This window comes from Haliaeetus albicilla, chromosome 26 (genome assembly GCF_947461875.1).
Source record: "Haliaeetus albicilla chromosome 26, bHalAlb1.1, whole genome shotgun sequence".
NCBI classification, from domain to species: Eukaryota; Metazoa; Chordata; class Aves; order Accipitriformes; family Accipitridae; genus Haliaeetus; species Haliaeetus albicilla.
Genome location: NC_091508.1, coordinates 17,945,165 through 17,963,373, shown reverse-complemented (window position 1 = coordinate 17,963,373; position 18,209 = coordinate 17,945,165). Strand labels below are relative to the sequence as shown.

Below are 18,209 nucleotides of genomic sequence, written 5' to 3'. Positions count from 1 at the left end.
AAATCACAACAACTGCCTAGTTAGTAACAAGAAAAGACTCCTAAAACTGCAGTTTTGGGTTGGGGGGGAGGAATACAAGCATGAAACACAGATTGCACCTTCAAATCCCCAATGGCATCACGCTTCTTTGTTCTGCTAAGAAAAATTAACCTCAATCTCGGCTCAAGGTCCCCCGATTGATTATCATAGTCATTTAAATACTGTAATCTCATTTTCAGCATCAGGGAAAGGGAGCGAAAAGAAGAAAAAGAGAAAGAGGTGGGGAAGCAAGGGGGAGAGAAAGAGAAAACAGAATAAATTATCTGACAAAAGGAAAAAGGGCCTTTCTGCTTACGGAGCCTATTTCAGATCCTTCCACTTGATTGGAAAAGTTGATGAAGTTTAAATGAAGCAGAATTAGAGGCTCAGGCCACTGAGTATTGACAGGGGCCCATGGAAGAATGTGCAATTCAATGGGCCTGATTTCTGTGGAAAACAGGGGAAAGGCCTAAATGGTATAATCTTCAATCAAATCTAACATCGACACTGACAAGGCAGGGTAATGAGATAGGCCAGATCAGGCATGTTGGTTAAAGAAATTAATCCCTCTCGCTGCACCAAGAGTTCAGCTTTGATGCCTATTGTACAGACCCCCGTCCCAGCCTATCTAAATGCTAACTAACTGTGAGTGTGATCTGGGACTGTGCTTTTCATTGCTGGGGCTAATCTGATAACAATTTTAGCTCCCTGATTATGGCGGCAGAGGTAGCACGGCAGCCCCTCGCTGTGGCACTGCGGAGAGGGAGGAGAGGGGCAGAGCGCGGCGATAGATGCAGCCGGTGTGGAGAAACTTGTGTTTCGGCGTGTATTAGCGCTTTAACACACCGTAATACATGGTAATTAGTGTAGTTACAGTCGCCTCCTGACCAGCTGATTGGTATCTCCTGGGAATCACAGAAGGGGCCAGGCAGCGAGCAGGAGGGTGATGGAGAGAGCAAATGTAAAGGGACGTTGGGAAGTTGAAAAGCATGCTGCAAACAAAGGGGCTCTTCTACCTGGGCGAGCAGCCCGAAGCTCAAGATTAAAACCATCTTTATTTTTCAAGCTAGTTTGCTCTTCACTAAGCAATACAAGGTTCGCTGTGTTTGCTTTTCTGACTTTCCCCCCCCTCCCCAGCCTGGGAATTACACTATTATTTTTAATCAGGTTTCACTTGTAAGATTTTTAGACACAAAACTCATGTTGGTTTGCTTAAAAAAAAATCAAACCAGAGATATTTCCCCTGATATTGAAGGTTTTTTAAAGGCTGTTGTTGGAAATCTAGTAATAGGGTCCTGCTTTCATTTATCTATGCTACTTCAAATAAATGTAAGTAGAAAAGTCAGTGTAATTTATTTTACAACGTACAAATGGTTAAAAAAGAAAATATCCTCAGAAATGCGGGTTCTGTCTAATCTGTACAACGTGAGCAGCCAAGCAAGAACAAAACAATCCCTGCAAGATGACAAAGGCTTCTCAAATTCAATAATTAAACATAAGAGCGTCTCTAAGAATTTGCATGGAAAGCAATCTGCCCTTGGGGAAAGTGTGGCTAAAAACTTGCAAAAATGCGGAACTGAAAACATTGGTCCCTGTGATTGCCGTGAACATGCTTCGTTTGCTCTATATTCTGCTAGGCAGCACTCAAAAAGAGGGGAAACGGTTGCGGCAAAGGTTTAAAAATGAAGAGGTTTTTGCCTTTTCTTTGGGCAGCTGTCCACCGGTTGCCTGCCCAATGCCCTCCTATCCAGGACAGTCCTTACTGAGCCTCCGCCAGCTTTTCCTCTCTGCTCAGTAGATTTTCTTGTATCTCTTCCAGAGAAGGAGGGATATTTATTGTTGGTGGAGTGGGAAACTGAGGACAGAGGGGAAATACGGTAGGGATGTTCCTATGCTCTTACAAGTTTTAGCTGGGTCTCTGGTGCTGCTCTCAGCCTGCTGGGTTCGGTGTCTCTGGAGAAGGGTTTGCGGGTAAGGGCTCGTTTTCGGGACTTGGAATATGCCTGACTTTCTGCATGGTGCCTTCGATTTGAACTAGTCTGAAAACCATCCCTTGGCTTAACGTGGTTTGGGGCCAATGCCATAAACTGGTATTGGCTCTCCCCCAAAGTTTCTTAAATCTTTCAGACAATAAAGCCCGAGTTTTAGGTTCATCATAAAAATTCATAGCCTGCTGCAGCTCTGGATGCACTGTGAGCGCGTGGACCCATTTGTGACCTTTTTTCATTTTATTTTTTTTCCCCATTCTGCTTACATTCTCTCATCTTTTGGCTTAATTTCTGCTTTTACATCACCAACAACTCAGGCAAGAGGCTGTACCGATGTTATCTGCTATGACAATGCTGCTATTAGGGTCATAATGCAATGATTCAGTCTAATGGTTATTATTGTGTGGGCTGACTTCAATAATGCACTTTTAAATCAAAGGGCCTTTGAAGCTTTATTTCCATTGTATTAGACAAATAAACATAGAAGATTTTCATGAACATAAAAGGCATTCACCTTGTAATGTTTCTGGGCTTATTAGTCTCACCAATTTGCATTGTTTTGTTCACATAAAGGATCAAAATGCCCTTTTGCTTGCTTTTACATACTGCCTGCCGATCTTGGGGGTGAGCAGCTATGAATGCCCGGTGCTGCTGGTGCTGTCCCTCTGCCCGCTGAAACACAGCTGGCAGTTTGTAGCCTAAGTCCTGTCTTCAAATAACCAGGAGAAAACCCCACTACTTTTATTCATGCAGAATGTTTACTTGCCTCTTGGTAATGCCTTATTTATTTCAGTGGTGTTTGTGCAAAATATGGGAGGGCACTAAAGCTCATAAGGAGTTTAATTTTTAGTGTACCAAATAATTCATTTAAAATCTTAAATGAGTTCATGCTGAGAAGAAAACCCTTAGAAGTTGGAGTATTGGAGTGACAAAGCTCAGAACCAAACCTAATGATTATATGACTAACCAGCCCTTCATTAGTTTATTTCTCTAATGAATTATTGAGCTGTACTGTGTAGACATTTCTGAATACATTTTTAAAAGCACAACACTGGCCTTAGATTGCAAAAATATAATAGTAGTAGTGATATTATAATAATAGTAATAAGCACACAAAATGCTGCATAAACACTAATTAATCCTCAGCGTCCCCAGGCAGCAAGCACAGAAGGCAGGATGCTCAGCACATGTAGTGATCTGAGGTAAATAGTATAATTAACACCAAATAAAAGACGACCTGATTCTAAACACTGCTCACAGTACTTGTGGCTACTCTGCTCTGTGTTACAGGGGTTATTCACCTGAGACAGACAAACTAAAATCTGGTCTCCTACCAAGTTTTCAATAGATGCATCGATTCCAAACAGCTGAGAGGGAAGAGAGTTATTTAAATTAACAAAGTTAACACCTGAGGGAAGTTATCCAAATGCTCTGGAAGCTGCCTGGCAGGACTGTGATGTCGTCAGTGGAGTTTGCCACACCTGGGGCTCTTGGTCAACATGGAAGCAGCTGTGAGATCTCGGCTGCACCCCCAGATCACTCGAGGAGAGCAGAGGTATGCTGCAGAGATGATGGAGACCACTGGGACCTGCGCTCTGTAGAGATGGAATGATTTTGATCTCTGTCAGTCCCAGCCGTCACGCAGGCACTACACCTGCATGGTTTCTGATGGCTTGTACAGCCGCTCCCTGAGCATCCAGCGATGGGTATGTTTTTAAGGAAGCCTTTATTTTATCACCTTCCCTTCCTGTGCAGGTTAGCAGTCCTTGCACAAAGGTGGATGACGATTACGAAGGTGAGTGGTGCCTCCTGGCTCTGCCCTGAGAAAGGGCTTGGAGAGATGGGAGCATCGTTCCAGGATCACCTTGGCTCCTCGCTATACTGGTGCCAGGAGAGCTAAAAAGATGAGTGGATTTGGAGAGAAGGTTTTAAAAATAAACAAAACAAAAAAAAAAAAAAGGAAGGTGAGGGTTAAAGGCTCAAAGATTGAGCACAACATTCAGATGTAAAAGCCCTGTTACAGCCACAATGCAGGTCTATTAATAAAAGCTTCAACTCCAGAGTGATGGAAAACCTGCCCTTTCAGTAATTGCTGTTGCAAGAGATGTTTGTGATGCACGCACTTTACAACTCAAAGTTGTAATATTCTTTTTCACACCATCCATTTGTCCGTGTTTGTCTCTTGCATAATTAGAGCTTTTTTTTTTTCCCCACGATGTGACACAATTTTAGTTTGATAAAATGCCCCTACTTGCTTTTCTTAGCTGTCCTTCCTATGGATCATTCCAGAAACCAAAATGAATTTGCAACAACTCTCAGCAGTGCCTTGCTCTGTGACAAGTCAGATGGCTCAGAAATACTTCATGTTAAGGTTCAATAGGCATGAAAGAAAAAGAAAAACATGGTGAGTGATTTCTGCCTTTACTTGGTACCCGCGTAGTCAGTGGAGTCCCACAGCCACCTGGCTGGTGCCCTGCTGTCACCCACACCGAGCTGCTCTCCCTGGGCATGGAGCAGGCTCCCGTGTGTCCCCTTCCTCCACTAAAAAAGGCAGCTCAGCCTCCCTGGCCTAGCTAATCCTTCTTCTGCTGGGATTGCCAAAACCAAGGCTATCGGTGTGCTGATTTCTGTGGGTTTTCTGAGTTTTTTGATCATATATTCTTCTGGAGACTGTACCTGCTGGAATTTTATTGCCTGAGTCCTGTGGATTTTGTTCGATCTTATTTGGAAAAAAGAAAAAATTGCAGCCTTCAAGGCTGGAGAGAAAAGCTTGGGAAGATGAACCCCAAACAGCCTGGCATTCAGACCTATAAAAAAAAGCCTGGCATCAGTTGTCATGTAAATAATAAGCTTTTAAAACAAATATTGTGCATTCCAGCAGTGCTGAAAACTTCTGTTTGTTAAATCTGGTTCTCCTGCAGCCTGGATGACTGGGATTGAGACCTGGCACCAGCCTTTTCCTGCCAGCAAAGTACCGTCACCATCCTCCTCGTCCTCCGAACTGCCAGTTGTGAAACAACTTTTTAATGTTGAGAGCTGCGGTTGGGGCTCTGAGGGTGAGTTGGATGCCTCTCAGCTCTGAAGGTGTTTCATGGAGAGCAGTTCCCTGCTTTCTGCGTGTCCCCTGGCCGCACTTGAACAAGTAAGAGGATGCTTTGGCACGTGGGTCTGGCAGCTGGGACTTCCCATCTACCTTCGCACACCAGGGATATGTCCAACTCCAGGCTGGTGACACAATGACTTTGGCAGCGATATGTTGAACTTAATTATGGCATATTATCTAAAAGATGTTAATATAAATGTAACCAAACTGGTGTGGGCCACTTTTTCTGGAGTGCATGTCAGGCATGCTGAGGGTTAAACGTGGAGAAGTCTTTTTTCCTGCCCAGAGCTGGCTTATTTTTGTAACACAGTAGTTTTCAGTAAGTTTGTACTGAAAAAAGTGCTTGGCTAAGGCTTTTACTGGTAAAAACAAACAAACCAAAAATGCTTTGCTCAGATTTTTACTGGCATCAGTAGATGAAATATTTGCCTCAGTTTTATGCTGCAAGCAAATATATATTGATAAACTAAATTAATTCCTTGATTAATTAAAACACATAATACATTCTACCAGAGAAAAAATAGAGCATTCATCCCTAGAAATCTTTATGTGAAAAGATGATGGTTTTAATCTGTGATAGCCAGCATGTGTAGACACATCATGGTGGGGTATGGGGCTGGGCAGAGCTGAGGCGGGAGGGTCAGCCAGAAATGCGGGCAGTTGGCTGTGCAGTGGTCTCCGTTTGGATACACGGTGCCTCATTTAGAAGATACTAGAGAACTGGGAGAGAAAGTAGGGGATCCTGTTGTTAGCTGCTGCAAAGTATAGGAGGTCTGTCACACTTACACTAGGGTTTTGGGGACTGAGGGCTAGTTGGAGGAAGAGCAGGGACTAAGTGTCCCATCCATCACTGCTGGGCCTCAGGTTCTTGTGTATTTGCTGTCTGGTGAACCTTAATCGTAGCTGCTGGAGCCGTGCATTCCTCAGTGCCCTCCCACAGCTGCCAGAAGCACTTGTCCAAGCAGCATTTGTCTCAAAACCTTTTGTCCCTTTCTTCTAAACCATCTTTGTGTCCTTGGTTTTCAAGTGACACTGCACAGCATGAGGGTTGGGACCTGCTGGCCATCCCCTTGGGCAGCTCTCTCCAAAATGCCTGATCCCCAGAGCTCTCCTGGGAAGTAGGGGGAAGAGATCCCAGACTGCAGTTGGAAGCATGAAGAGGAGACATGGCAGAGGGCTGACGCTGTGAGTATGCCACTACTGGTGCGTGCACCAGCAAGCGGGACTGGCCGAGTGCCAGCGGTTATCCAGTAAACTGCCATCCTGTCACCATCACCTCCTGGCAGCGGAGGACACCCTGGTAAATTCAGCATTCAGTGGGGCGTGATGCAGTGTGGGCAGGCAGTTGGCAGGGTGTCAGTAATTTACTGCACAAACTTTAAAATATGACTTACCATGAGGTGAAATTACCGATGGTTCCAAGAGTAAAAGTATCCCTGTTAATAGCCCAGTTACTTCGTGCTAAAGGATTGCATCAGGTGGATGCAGATCTCTTTACATCCCTACTGGCTGGCTTACAGTGAAGGATACCCTCCTACAAGGAGCCCTCAGAGAATGGAAGTTGTCAGAATGCTAAAATTTAACACTACTTTTTCTCAAAACTTGCTCAAATTTTAGTTTCACCTGGCCAGACAACAGAAACCCAGATTGGGTCTTATTAAACCTCCCCATGATTTACAACTGCTCAGAATTCCCACTGCCAGGATGCTCTGCAACAGTTATGCTGAGAAAAAACTCAAGCCTTAAAGCTGGGGCTGAGCAAACTGCTGGACCCGAGGGGAGAAGACATCAACTGAGCTCTAGGGACAGACAGCGCTCAGCCGAATGCTCCCGTCCAGACAGGCAAAACTCCCACATAAATCAACATAATCTTAATGACCGCATATAATCTACCTGCAACATACACACTACAGGAGAGGAGCTGCCCTTCATAGGATTACCCCAGTGTTATATTCATAGACCTGGGATTTACGGCACTGACTGGTGGTTTATACCTATTTCAATGTAAGGAATGTAAAGGCATTGTGAAAATAAGTAGTATCAACCCAGTCCCTACAATTATGCCCTAGCATGCCTTAAATGTCATATAATTACATATTCTTCTGGTTCATCTTCATGTATCACCTAAAAATATACTTAATAGCACACTTTTCTAAGAAAGGCAGAAACAGTTTGGAAGGATGAGGAAGATGCAGGGCTGCCTCCTCTCCCTCCCAGCAGTGCAGCTGCCTCCATCCTGAGGAGGTTTGCCCTGCCTGTGTCTGTCCAGCCCTTTCTGGGGTGCAGCTGGGTGAGGAAATCTTCACCCCGATGTCACTTCTAAGCAAAGATACCGCCACTTCCTCTCAAACTTACGGGATCCAGAGAAAAGAAAGAAAATAGAAGTTTTGGATTTGAAAAAGTGAAGCTGCTTTTGAGTTATGACACAAAAACTACTTTTTTTTTTTTTTTTGCCTTCCTAGTATAATTTCCAAATTGATTTTTAGAGTTTCGGGGCTGGGGGAAGAAAGAGGTTCAGTGTTGCAAGACTCAAATTTTCTGTGATATTCCAAAATTTTACGGCCGACTTCCGAGCCTGCCACTGCCGGGGTCCGATTACCAAGGGAATAGAAGAGTTTACCCACCGCAGCACCGGCGGAACCGCCGCGGTTTAAACGTCCCCGCTGTCTGCTGGGGGAAACCCACCACTTTTGAGCAGAACTGGCTGCCCTCACCAGGAGAAGAGGAAAAGTACAACTGGTCAAACCTCTCGGTGCCCGCTGCGGGTGGGGGGGGCTGGCGGGGGCTGCAGCCGCCTTCTCTCTCCCTCTGCACCCTCAGAGCAACGATCCCGGCCCCCGAGCACCGGGGAGGCGGGGGGTCGGTACCGGGTGGGCGGCGTGTCCCTGCTGGGGACTGGGATCGGAAAGAGCTGGTTAGGGCACGAAGCTATTCGGCGAGTGCCATCCAGGGGACGAGAGCTGTACTTCAGCTGCTGCTGGGGGACACACACACACACGACGAGACTCCAGGGAAGGCAGTGGGGGGGTTTAAAGCGTGATTTTTCTGTGGGTGTTGATTAGGAGGAGGGAGCCGAAGTGAGATACTTGAAGCTTTCTAAGGCTCACCCGAAGCTCAGCCTATCCATAAGACAGGGATACGAGCGGAACGGGGTAAAATGAGAAGTGTCAGGAGTTTGTGGAGTGACCGTAACTGCCACAGCCTGTCTACAAACCCTAATTTCGGCAGTTAGGGTTTGTGGGTCGCCCCCGGACCCCCCCGCTGAGGGGGGGGGGGGGTTGGCAGTGAGCAGCCTCGCTGACATCTCAGTCCCTGTCCCCTGACACCCTTCCCTCGGAGGGAAAACCCACCTCACGCTGCTGCCCGTCACCATCCCGGGGCTACCGGCTGTTCAACGGTGATAGATCACGAAGGAGCAGTGAGAAAACGCATTTTTTCCTTCCTTGTCATATAAATTATTGGGGTAACACCCCACCCCCCCCGTTTTCAACCATTGTCACCCTCCAGGTGCTTTAACGGGAAACTTTTCCGCTGTGTGCCCGCGGGGGTCTGGAGCTGCTTCCCCCCCCCCCCCCCCCCGGGGGTCCTGTTCGCCGCTACCGGCGCTAGGATGGGGATGGGGCGGGGGTGGGTGGCCGTGCCCGGGTAAGGAGCGGGGACGGAGGGAAGGGACCGGGTGGCCCCCGGGGCTCACCTTGAGGATGAGCGGGTTTCGCAGCATGCTGTCCCGGGCCACCCCCAGCCGCTCGTTCTCGCTGCCCGGCTCCACCTCAGGCAGAGTCAGCGGCCGCCGCGGGGCCGCCGTTCCACCGCCCGCCATGTCACCAGCGGGGCAGCACCGCGCCGAGGTTGGGGACGGCGGCGGAGGGGGAGGAGGAGGAGAGCCGGGGCTGAGGCGAACAGCCCCGCCGGCGGGGGGTCGGGAGGATTTGGCCGCGGAGCTGCAGCTTCCACCCGTGAACGTGGGTGAGGAGGGTGGCGGTGCCCCGTCTCCTAGCAACCGCCCCCTCACGCCGTCGGTCCGTTGGTTTGTTGGGTCCGGCTGGGGCCGCTTCCGCCGGGCGGGGGGGGGGAAAGGCGGGAAGGAACGGAGAGTCCGGTAGCGGGTGCTGTGGGGGGCGGTGTTGCGCGCGGACGGCGGGGGAGCGCGTGTGGCGGGTCGGTGGGCGACGGCTGGGCGGGAGGGTTGTTGCCCGTGGGGGCGGCGGGACGAGTTGTGCAGGCCGGGGAGGGGGAGAGGCCGGTGGGGGAGAGCGTCAGAGGGCCCTGAGGGGACCGCGGTTTGCCCCGCCTCGGCCCACCCCGGTGCCACCGAGAGGCCTGGGGTTGTTTCGGGTGCCTCTCTCGGTGGTCCCGGAGGGTGGCGGAGGGTAACGGCGGGCCGGCCGGTGGGTGGGACGTGGCTCCGCGTAGAGGGTGCCGTGGGGCCGTGTTCCGCGGCCTAGCTCTCTAGGCAGGGCGGTGGGGCGAGGTGCGTGGCGGTGCGTGGTTTGGGGTCTGCCCGCAGGGGTTTCGGGGCAGCTGCGGTGGGGAGGTGATGTCTGGTACCGGCCAGCGCTGGAAACGGTGTTGGGGGGTGTGAAATTTAAGGTGTCGTGTCTCAGAGATGACAGAATGTTGGTTTGTACGTGTTTTTTGTGTGCTGGCCGTAGAAGATGTGTTAAAAAATACTTCCTGCCCGCTCTGTGTAAATCCGTAGTTTCCAGGAGTAGATTTGTTCTGGTTACAGAGTCGGCTGGAGCTGTCAGGTCCTGGCTAAGTTTAGGCCTGTTTGAACATGAGCAACGCCAGCCAGAAGCCTCTAACTAGAGAACTTGATTTTAGTGCTGATTAGTTTAATATTTCTTTATTACTTTTAGCTTGTTGCTGTTTCAGTGCTGAAAGCAGGGTTGAATATAGCAGTCTGTTGTTGCTTACTGTCATTGCTTAGTTATGCAAAGTCAACTTAAAGCTAATAGTTATTAAAGGGTATCCTTGTTTTTATAGGAAGGAAATTTTAAGGTTGAATACAGCTGTGATGCACATCTGTTTGATGAAGAAGGTGTCGCTTTTTTGTAGTCACTCTGCAAAATTAGCTGGATTGAAAAGTAAGTGTATGTTTCTAAGGTAATATTGAGTAGTTCCATAGTATTTTAATGTTTGGGGTGGATTTTTTTTTTCCTGTGTAACTGTGTGTAACAGTACCTAAATGATAGCACTTGAGTAAAACTCATATCTTTTATTTAAGATAAGAAAAAATATGACAGAAGAAGCAAGGGCAGATGATTTTCAAGTTCAGGATTTTTTCAAGAAGAAGAAGAAGAAGAAGAAGAAGAGAAACGATGAAGAATACAATAAGAAACATGAAAATGGTGAAGGAGAGAGTACAGAAAATGCAGAGCTTAGCTGTCCTTCTCCACTGCTGTTTGAAGACCAAGCAGCACAGAGTGATGAAGGCTGTAAAAAGAAGAAAAAAACGAAAAACAAGGGGGAGCAGCAACAGTCTTTGTTAAATAATTCTTGTGTAGGACTGGAACATGAAATTAATAATGAAACTGGAGTGGATGCTTCGCAAAAGAAAAAGAAAAAAAAGAAGCGGAAGTATAATGATAGTACAGATGAGCAAAGTGATGTAACTTGTGTCACAATAAATCAGCATAGCACTGATGGTTGTGAGGACATGGATGCTGATTATGTTTATCTGAAACAAGCTGTTAAGAAGAAAAGAAAAGAAAAGTTGCCTGAAGAGGATGAGGTATGTGACCTGCCTGCCTCAGAAACACACGATAACAATGACCATCAAAAACCAAAAAAGAAGAAGAAGAAGAAAAGAGGCAGTAGTACCCAAGATATGCAAGAAGACACAGATGTAACCGTTTACCCATCACTGATGTCATCACCAGAGCAGAAGAGGCAAGGGGAAGACACAGTGTTGCCTTTACCTACAGAAGAGGGTGGTGTGGCAATGCCCCAGCAATGGCATGAAGATGGTGACTGTGATGCTTCTCCTGCCTTGAGTGACGATTCTATGCCTGTACCTGCTAATTTTTCTAAGCTGACTAAAGCAGCTGATCGATCTCCTCAAAAAACTCCAGTGCATGCTAGAAAGGCGAAAAAAAGCAGCGCTTTTGTCAGGGAAGAAAGCTCGTCAGAATCTGATGTAATGTAAGTTTAGGTTTTGTTTGTGCTTTTGTTTATTTTTTTTTCCTCTTCTGCCCAACCCCCAAATATGTTTCTATCACGTTATTTGGGTCCCAGATTTTTCTTCAGTCTGTTTTGTATGTATTTTTAAAAACAACTTCAGAAACCTTTACAGTATGTTGAGATGTTATAGACACCTACTTTAAAAGCTTAGTTACCTTGTGAAAATAGAATGAAAATCTGTGAGAATATACTACTATTCCCTTCAATGTAGAACATTTTCTCCTATTTAAAAACTGTAGGTATAGAAATAATTTATGTGCAAGCAATTCACATTTAGTAAAAAAAAAGAGGTGGGGGGTGGAAAGAAAGGGATTTAATTTGTTAAAGTAGGTATTTATGGTGAATATATGCATTTTTACCAAGCTACTAGTAAGGTCAACTAAAGAATTTAATGTTCTGTACAACCAAATGCTCATGTAAGTAGCTCTTGGTGCTTTTACAGTGTCCAGAACCCATAGTAAGAGCACTAGCAAGAGACTGATGGAAAAGTTCTGTGTTGCCAGTGGTAGCAAGAGACACTATATCTTCTGTATGTCCATGTGTGAGAGTTTTGTGGGAAAGGTGTGGATTTTCAAAACTTCAGTAAGCTCTTTGAATATTCTAAGTACAGAAATTCAGTAATAAATTATGTCTATGTTAAAAGGTTGGAAATACAAGGGGGTGGGTGTGTGAAGTATTGTTCTTGTGCTTTAATTAATGAACGTGTTCATTCTTTTAATGGTAGAGATTCTAACAATCTCTGTTTTGGAGTTCGAGTGGTGTATTTTATTTTATGTTTTTTTGTGTTTTCTTTTAAATATCAGGACACCAGAACCCTCGGCACCAAATAGAAAGAAGGACCAGAATAATTCCTTTACTGAAATGGCAGCCTCCGATGAGCTTAGTCTGGATGATGAAGAGTGCCTGGACTTTACCTTGTGTTCAGCTGTGGATTTGGATACTGCAAAACAAGAATTGGAAGAGTTTATTCCTCATGTGAGGAATATATCTGACAGTTCAATCAGGAAGATGGCTGGAAGAGACCTAGTGAGGTTTAAAGAGTTTAAAAAACAAGGTGAGCTCTCCAAAATATTGTTGCAGTGAGGAAGGACTGTGCAGCTGTGCTAATGTTTTGGCAGAGGGAAAATACTTTTTATATAATTTATGTCACATCCATAGAGTCTGGTTCACTTCATTCTGATAGACGTATTTTGTATTTCTCTGGTTTGTAGCATTTACTTCTTCATTGTCAAATTACAGTCCAAAGTGTATGCGTAAATTACCTGCTCCAAACTCTTGTTTTGTCTCTTTCAGTTTCCTTTTTTCACCTTTTGAATTTGTTGATCTTTTGTTGTATGTTTGCTAAAACCTGAAATGTAATGTACAAGAGATGGTACTTGAGGTTTGATTTTTTTTTTTCTTTTTTTTTTCCCCTTCCTCCTTAAATAAAACTTTCTGTATATTTTAGGTATTGCTGTCAAGTTTGGCAGATTTTCCCAGAAGGAAAATAATCAAATCCGGAAAAATGTGGAAGAGTTCTTATCAATTACTGGAATAGACAGTGCTGAAAAACTCCTGTTTACCTCAAGGTATCCAGAAGATAAAGAAACTATCAGTCGCCTAAAAGCAGAACATCTTTTTTGTGAAAAACTTTGTAAGTATTTAAGTTCCTTCTCAAATAGCTGAACGTTACATTCCACAACCTGGTCATAACACGATGTATTTTCTAAAATAATTTTTTAATTGAAAAGCACTAATGTTGCTAAATTTGGCAAAAAAGGAGCGTGCTGCTGAGATTATATAGTTGATAATCTGTACGGTATACCATTCTTCCTATCTTTTCTCGGGTGTGAAGAGTTTAGAGATTAAAATATCATCATGACCAGCAGCACTTACAGACTTTCAGACTTGCATTTGGGCTTTATGGCTTAAGGTGCATTATTTGCTAGGCTATATAATTAAGCATAGTGACTTATTAATGAGAGGTGTGATTAAGTCCTGTCTGAAACTGTCAACTGTTCTTAGAGCACATATATAGGTGGCAGGTTCAGGACTGAGTGAGAGCAAATAAATAGATGGCAGGTTTAGGACTGAGTGAGCAATGGCAGAAACTGAAAGAAATTATGTCATTAGCCAAAGTAGCTAGTTTTCCAAGACTTGAAGAAAACAAAATTCTTATTTCTAAGATTCTGTTTGCAGGAGGATCATCTCTTCTCTTCCTCTTTACTCATTTTGTTGGGCTTTTCTTGGCTAGAAAACATTTATGCTTCATGTGGCAAACATGCTCATTTTATGACATCTCTGATGAATCTACTCAGTGCACTTTCTCAGTGGCTTTCTGTTCTGTGTTTGTTCTGTATCATCAGCATAGGCAAGACGGGAGTAAATGACAACCTGTAATGGATTTGGATACTAGCATTTATTTAAGGATCAGTGAGACTACAGATTTGTTCCTCCTTGATTATTTCACATACACAGTCATTCCCTCCTGCATTGTCACATTTGCCTGATGTTGACTTCCCTTCCAATCTGGGAGATTGCTCCTGGTCTGGGAAAATTGGGCAGAAAGTCATGTCAGGGTTATGTGATTTGCTTGCAGTCACCTCTCCTGGGCATTGCTGACCAAGACTGTTATTTGTTCCCAGGTATTGGTCTCTGTGGATCTTAGCTTCAGCCAAGACCTTCACTTTGGTTTTGCTGGATGCCCTCAGTCCCTGCTTTTCCTAGTCAAAATAGTCTATATGCAGAAGCACAATATCTCATCAGCCTCCTGACTGGTGGCTGTTTCATGCCTCTCTATTAATGCGACTGTTCAATATGTTAGTTAAATTCTAATTACATCTGGATCAAATGTACAGCCAGTCCATACAGTTTGTAGCTAGTGAGTAGCAGGTTTGTGCTTGAGAGTTCAAAAGTTCAATTTTTTTATGTTCACCCACATGTATGCAGGCATGTACACAATTATTTACTAGCCATCAGCATTCACAATCTTACCACGGTCACAACAATTACATCTTTGAAACTCCTCGGGAGATTCCATTCAGACTATTTCCTGTGCAGTTACTGAAGTGTTGTAGAGTACATTCTCTTGAATGGAGGGAATCTGTCATTGACAGCATGGTCATGAAATATGTATGTTGTTGGGTTTTGGGTTTGTTTTGGCTTTTTTTTAAAAGTGGCCTCACCAATGTGAGAAATGTTTCTTAAAAATGAATCATTTGCCTTCTAGCTGAGGGCATACCACGACCCTGGAGGCTGATATATTATCGAGCAAGGAAGATGTTTGACCCAAATAATTATAAAGGGAGGTAAGCGAGTAATTTGAAAGAGTTTCTGAATGCTAATATCGGTCTCTGATGTTTATTTGTGCATTAAAAATGTATATAAATGAAGATCATCTCTCCCATTTGTGCCAGTTAATGTGACTTAATTGACAGTTCATTTTTCTGACTAGTCCTTATCAATTCCTCTGTTCTAAAGTGTGACTCGAAATGGTAGTGATGAGTAACATTGAAAACGCCTGTAGAGATTACAGCTCTTCTAAGATATTGGAATGGTTTGAATTTACAGCTAAGCTGTGCCCATTTCTTCAACCAGGTATACTAAGGAAGAAAAAGAAAAATTAAAGAAGTATCATGCTATGCATGGCAATGATTGGAAGAAGATTTCCGAGATGATGTCCCGTTCTAACCTCTCAGTTGCTATGAAATACTCTGAAATCAAGTCGGGTATGTAATTTTAAGAAAAACAATTAATTCCGTGTATTGCAATTAGAGAAATTATTTTAACCGTATGTTGTATGTGCCCTAACCTTTAGGAAAAAATCCCTAGAGTAGATTTTTTTTTTCTTAATTAATTTGTGGTGGTGGTTCTTTTTTCCAGACCACTGGTTGCATTTTCATATGGAAGGGATAAGAACAGTCTCTCACAGAAAAGGAAAAAGAAGTGGAACAAATACAGCTCTTTATTAAATGGAACTGACATCTAAATAGATGCTTTCAGGGGGAGGGCAGGAGGAATTTGGCAACCAGGTTTTAAAAGATAGAAGCTAGGGATCAGTGCTATTCTTTAGTGATTAGGCTGAACTCCTCTCTCAAATGTGGTATGCAGAAGAGTTTCTAGGAAGTCTGTTAAGAAGCTGGTCTGGTAAATAAGAATAATGCAAAGTGAAGCATTTGTTCTTTTGCCTTTTTTTCCCCTAATGATTTATGATAAATTATGCCTTAACATTATTTTTCAATTTTAGCTATTAATTATGGTCCTTGGTCAAAGGAAGAGACCCAGAAGTTAATGCATGCGGTGGAGGAGGTGATTAGGAAAAGAATGGAAATGGAAGATGCAAATTCGCTTTCCTCATTGGAAAAGTCAAATAGAGATCTCTCAATTGACCGTGAGAAACTGTACCAGAGATTACCATGGACTGAGATTGAAGCTAAAGTGGGAACACGATATTGGAGACAATGTAAACAGAAATGGTAAGGTTTTATACTAAATTGAGATAATAAAATGTGTCTTGGGGAGTATTTAACTCTATTCTGCAAAACTGGTTGTACCATGATGACTGTTTGGTAAGATAGGTAATAAACAGGTTGTAGACTACAAAAGAGGCATTGCAAATGTGTCTGAGACAAATAAATAACTCTGCTAGCTGTAGTAAGTTTTAAGTTTTCTTCTTGCTGTGATAGTGAAGCCTGATTTCTGCTTCTCTGTGGCAGCAGTAGCATCTTGAAGACACTTCCTTTTGATCCTTGGAATTTCTTGAAATGATAGAAACCTTTTTTTGTTTGTTTTCAAAGGACTACAATTTTAACAAAGAAGATGACTGAAGGGCAGCAGTTATATAGGGGGACCAAAAGATTAGAGGCCAAGATCAATCTTATTAAAAGGTATAGTTCAGAGGTAGTGGAATGTTTTTGTATCTCTTACTGTTCTGAGTTGTGTTTATAAAAGCTTGCACGGTGGGAATGGCATGCCTTCAGTTTCATACACGTTTTGCAACTACTCTTTTCTTTGGACTAAATGCCCTGTGACTTGTGCCTGGGGAAGCTGTGAGTATTATTGAATTATTTCTTGAATTCTGCCTACAAACTGCTTCTGTATTATATTCACAGGTTGTATGAAATGCAAGTGGAGGATGCTAATGAAGTAAACTGGGAAGAACTCAGTAATACTATTGGGTAAACCTTTTTTTTCCTCTTTTTGTGGATACAAAGGATAGTTGAGACAGACGGTCTTAAAAATTCCATAAAGGAGTTAAAGTTCTTAGACCTCTGGAACTATAGAAAATGTAATTTTGTTTGGTAACGTACAGTTGTATATACTTGCATAGTACTGAACAATAAACCGTGCCTATAAGCGCTGAAACTTACTCTTAACTGCTTCAGGCAGCTCTCATTGTATTCCTAGCACATTCTGTGTACTAGAACTGTGTTACGCAGTCTGTGCTAAAGTCTTTGATAAAAGACTTTTCCAGGTGTTAATCAACACATAAGAAAAGGATAATTATAGGAATGTGTAATACAATATAGTCTTCTTCCAAACAAAGTAAGTGTTGAATATGAAATTACCAATATCGGGAATGCTGTTGTTTCTCCACAAGGCTTTTTTTTCCTTTTCCCACATACTTTCAGTTTCATTTACTATTTCTTTTCACTAAACATACGATACATATGTATGATGGCATAGTTTAGGTTCTTACCTTCAAAGGGAATTACTGTCTTGAAAAACTGTTTTAATTAGGATTTGAAATCCAGCCTTTCTACCTAAAGCTAAGATATTGTTTGACTGGCATCACTCTCATGAATGGATAACTCAGTAACAGCTAAACTTTGTAATAGTTCCTTGCACCACTAATTCTTTGAACTCTTCTCTTTCCAGAGATGTCCCTAGAGCCTATGTTCAAGCAAAATTTTATAAGCTAAAGGTCTCCTGTGTCCCTTCTTGGCAAAAAAAGACTTTTTCTGGTCAGTATCCTGGCTGTTTGTATATACTCCTTAAGGTTTTTGCTTGAATCTAAGAGGATATGTATTCTAGTTCAATTCTTTCTTAGTTAGCTTTCTCCTAAGTAAATTGGCTAAAATTTCAGGCTTTATACTTACTTTGCTAAATGCTTTTTTTTTTTTAATAACAGTTTACTGTCAATGTCATCTTCATGCAGTGCTTATGAACCTCTTCTTTGTAATACCTTGGCTTTAAAAGTTTTATGACTGTGCTTTTTTAATGTATCTTTGCATGTATGTATGTCTGATCTACTTTGCATCCATTGCGATTATTACAGAATAGTGAGATATTTTGCATTTAACACCAACAAAATAATTTCTGTTGGTGAGATCCCATTTCCCCTAGGCATCCAGTTCCCCTACAGATCCAATTAAGACTACTTTTTTTCTCTTTTTTTTTTTTTCCCTTAAAGAAATTGTTGATTATCTTTTTGAAAAGAAACTTCCAGAACTTGAACAACAGTTGAAAAAAAAGAAGGGGAAACACCTTAGTTCTGACAATTCAGCAGCCAGGCAACAGAAGAAGGCTTTCCGACTCAGTGACATTTTTGACTCCAGTGAACACAGTGATTAATTGACTGCCCTAAAACCAATTCCTGGTCTGCCTATTTAACTGCAAAATGGATCTGGCTGAAAGTGGGCACAGATCAACAACTGCAGGTACACAGGCTATCTAATAATGGAAAAAGTAAAGACATGCATGTCTTATTTTCTTGTTTCATATTGAAGACTGAGGTAAATACAGGTTTTTGGGCCACCTTTTATTACCTTAGTTTAGCTCTGGTTTTAGCAGTCTTCATTTAAGCATTCAAGTTGCTTTCTGAATGTCTTAAAAATAGTATTTTTTCCACTGCTTTGTTTTCTGTGGAGTTGAAAGCTGCTTGTTTACCCTTTGTGCATGAACTTGGTTTTCAGAACTTTAATGAATTGTAAATCATT

At 43.2% G+C, this 18,209-nt stretch overlaps 2 protein-coding genes across 5 annotated transcripts in view; one reads left to right on the top strand and one right to left on the bottom strand.

Annotated features, from left to right (window-relative positions):
• The window catches only part of CFAP77 (cilia and flagella associated protein 77), a 61,893-nt gene extending 52,873 nt beyond the window's left edge, over nt 1-9,020 (bottom strand). The window contains exon 1 of the mRNA XM_069770786.1: nt 8,804-9,020. Coding sequence (XP_069626887.1) covers nt 8,804-8,929 — 126 coding nt within the window. The 5' untranslated portion in view covers nt 8,930-9,020. The remainder of the gene's footprint in view (nt 1-8,803) is intronic.
• A 111-nt stretch (nt 9,021-9,131) lies between these two features.
• On the top strand, nt 9,132-18,209 carry TTF1 (transcription termination factor 1). 4 transcript variants are annotated; one of them, XM_069770783.1, is made up of 12 exons: nt 9,132-9,215; nt 10,096-10,196; nt 10,337-11,253; nt 12,096-12,346; nt 12,740-12,925; nt 14,501-14,579; nt 14,869-14,999; nt 15,518-15,746; nt 16,068-16,157; nt 16,383-16,448; nt 17,149-17,234; nt 17,684-18,209. In XM_069770783.1, the coding sequence occupies exons 3-12, from the start codon at nt 10,349-10,351 to the stop codon at nt 17,842-17,844; spliced, it is 2,184 nt and encodes a 727-aa protein (XP_069626884.1). In that variant the 5' UTR covers nt 9,132-9,215; nt 10,096-10,196; nt 10,337-10,348; the 3' UTR covers nt 17,845-18,209. The 4 variants fall into 4 exon arrangements, with proteins under 4 accessions (XP_069626884.1, XP_069626883.1, XP_069626886.1 ...); XM_069770782.1 differs by having other exon boundaries at nt 9,176-9,267; XM_069770785.1 differs by lacking the exon at nt 9,132-9,215 and adding an exon at nt 9,558-9,580.

Excerpts from the sequence above, each read along its gene's own strand:
- TTF1 (XM_069770783.1), top strand. The coding sequence starts at position 10,349 with ATGACAGAAGAAGCAAGGGCAGATGATTTTCAAGTTCAGGATTTTTTC. Across the intron at positions 11,254-12,095 it reads TCGTCAGAATCTGATGTAAT|GACACCAGAACCCTCGGCAC; the intron begins GTAAGTTTAGGT and ends TTTAAATATCAG. Across the intron at positions 12,347-12,739 it reads TAAAGAGTTTAAAAAACAAG|GTATTGCTGTCAAGTTTGGC; the intron begins GTGAGCTCTCCA and ends TGTATATTTTAG.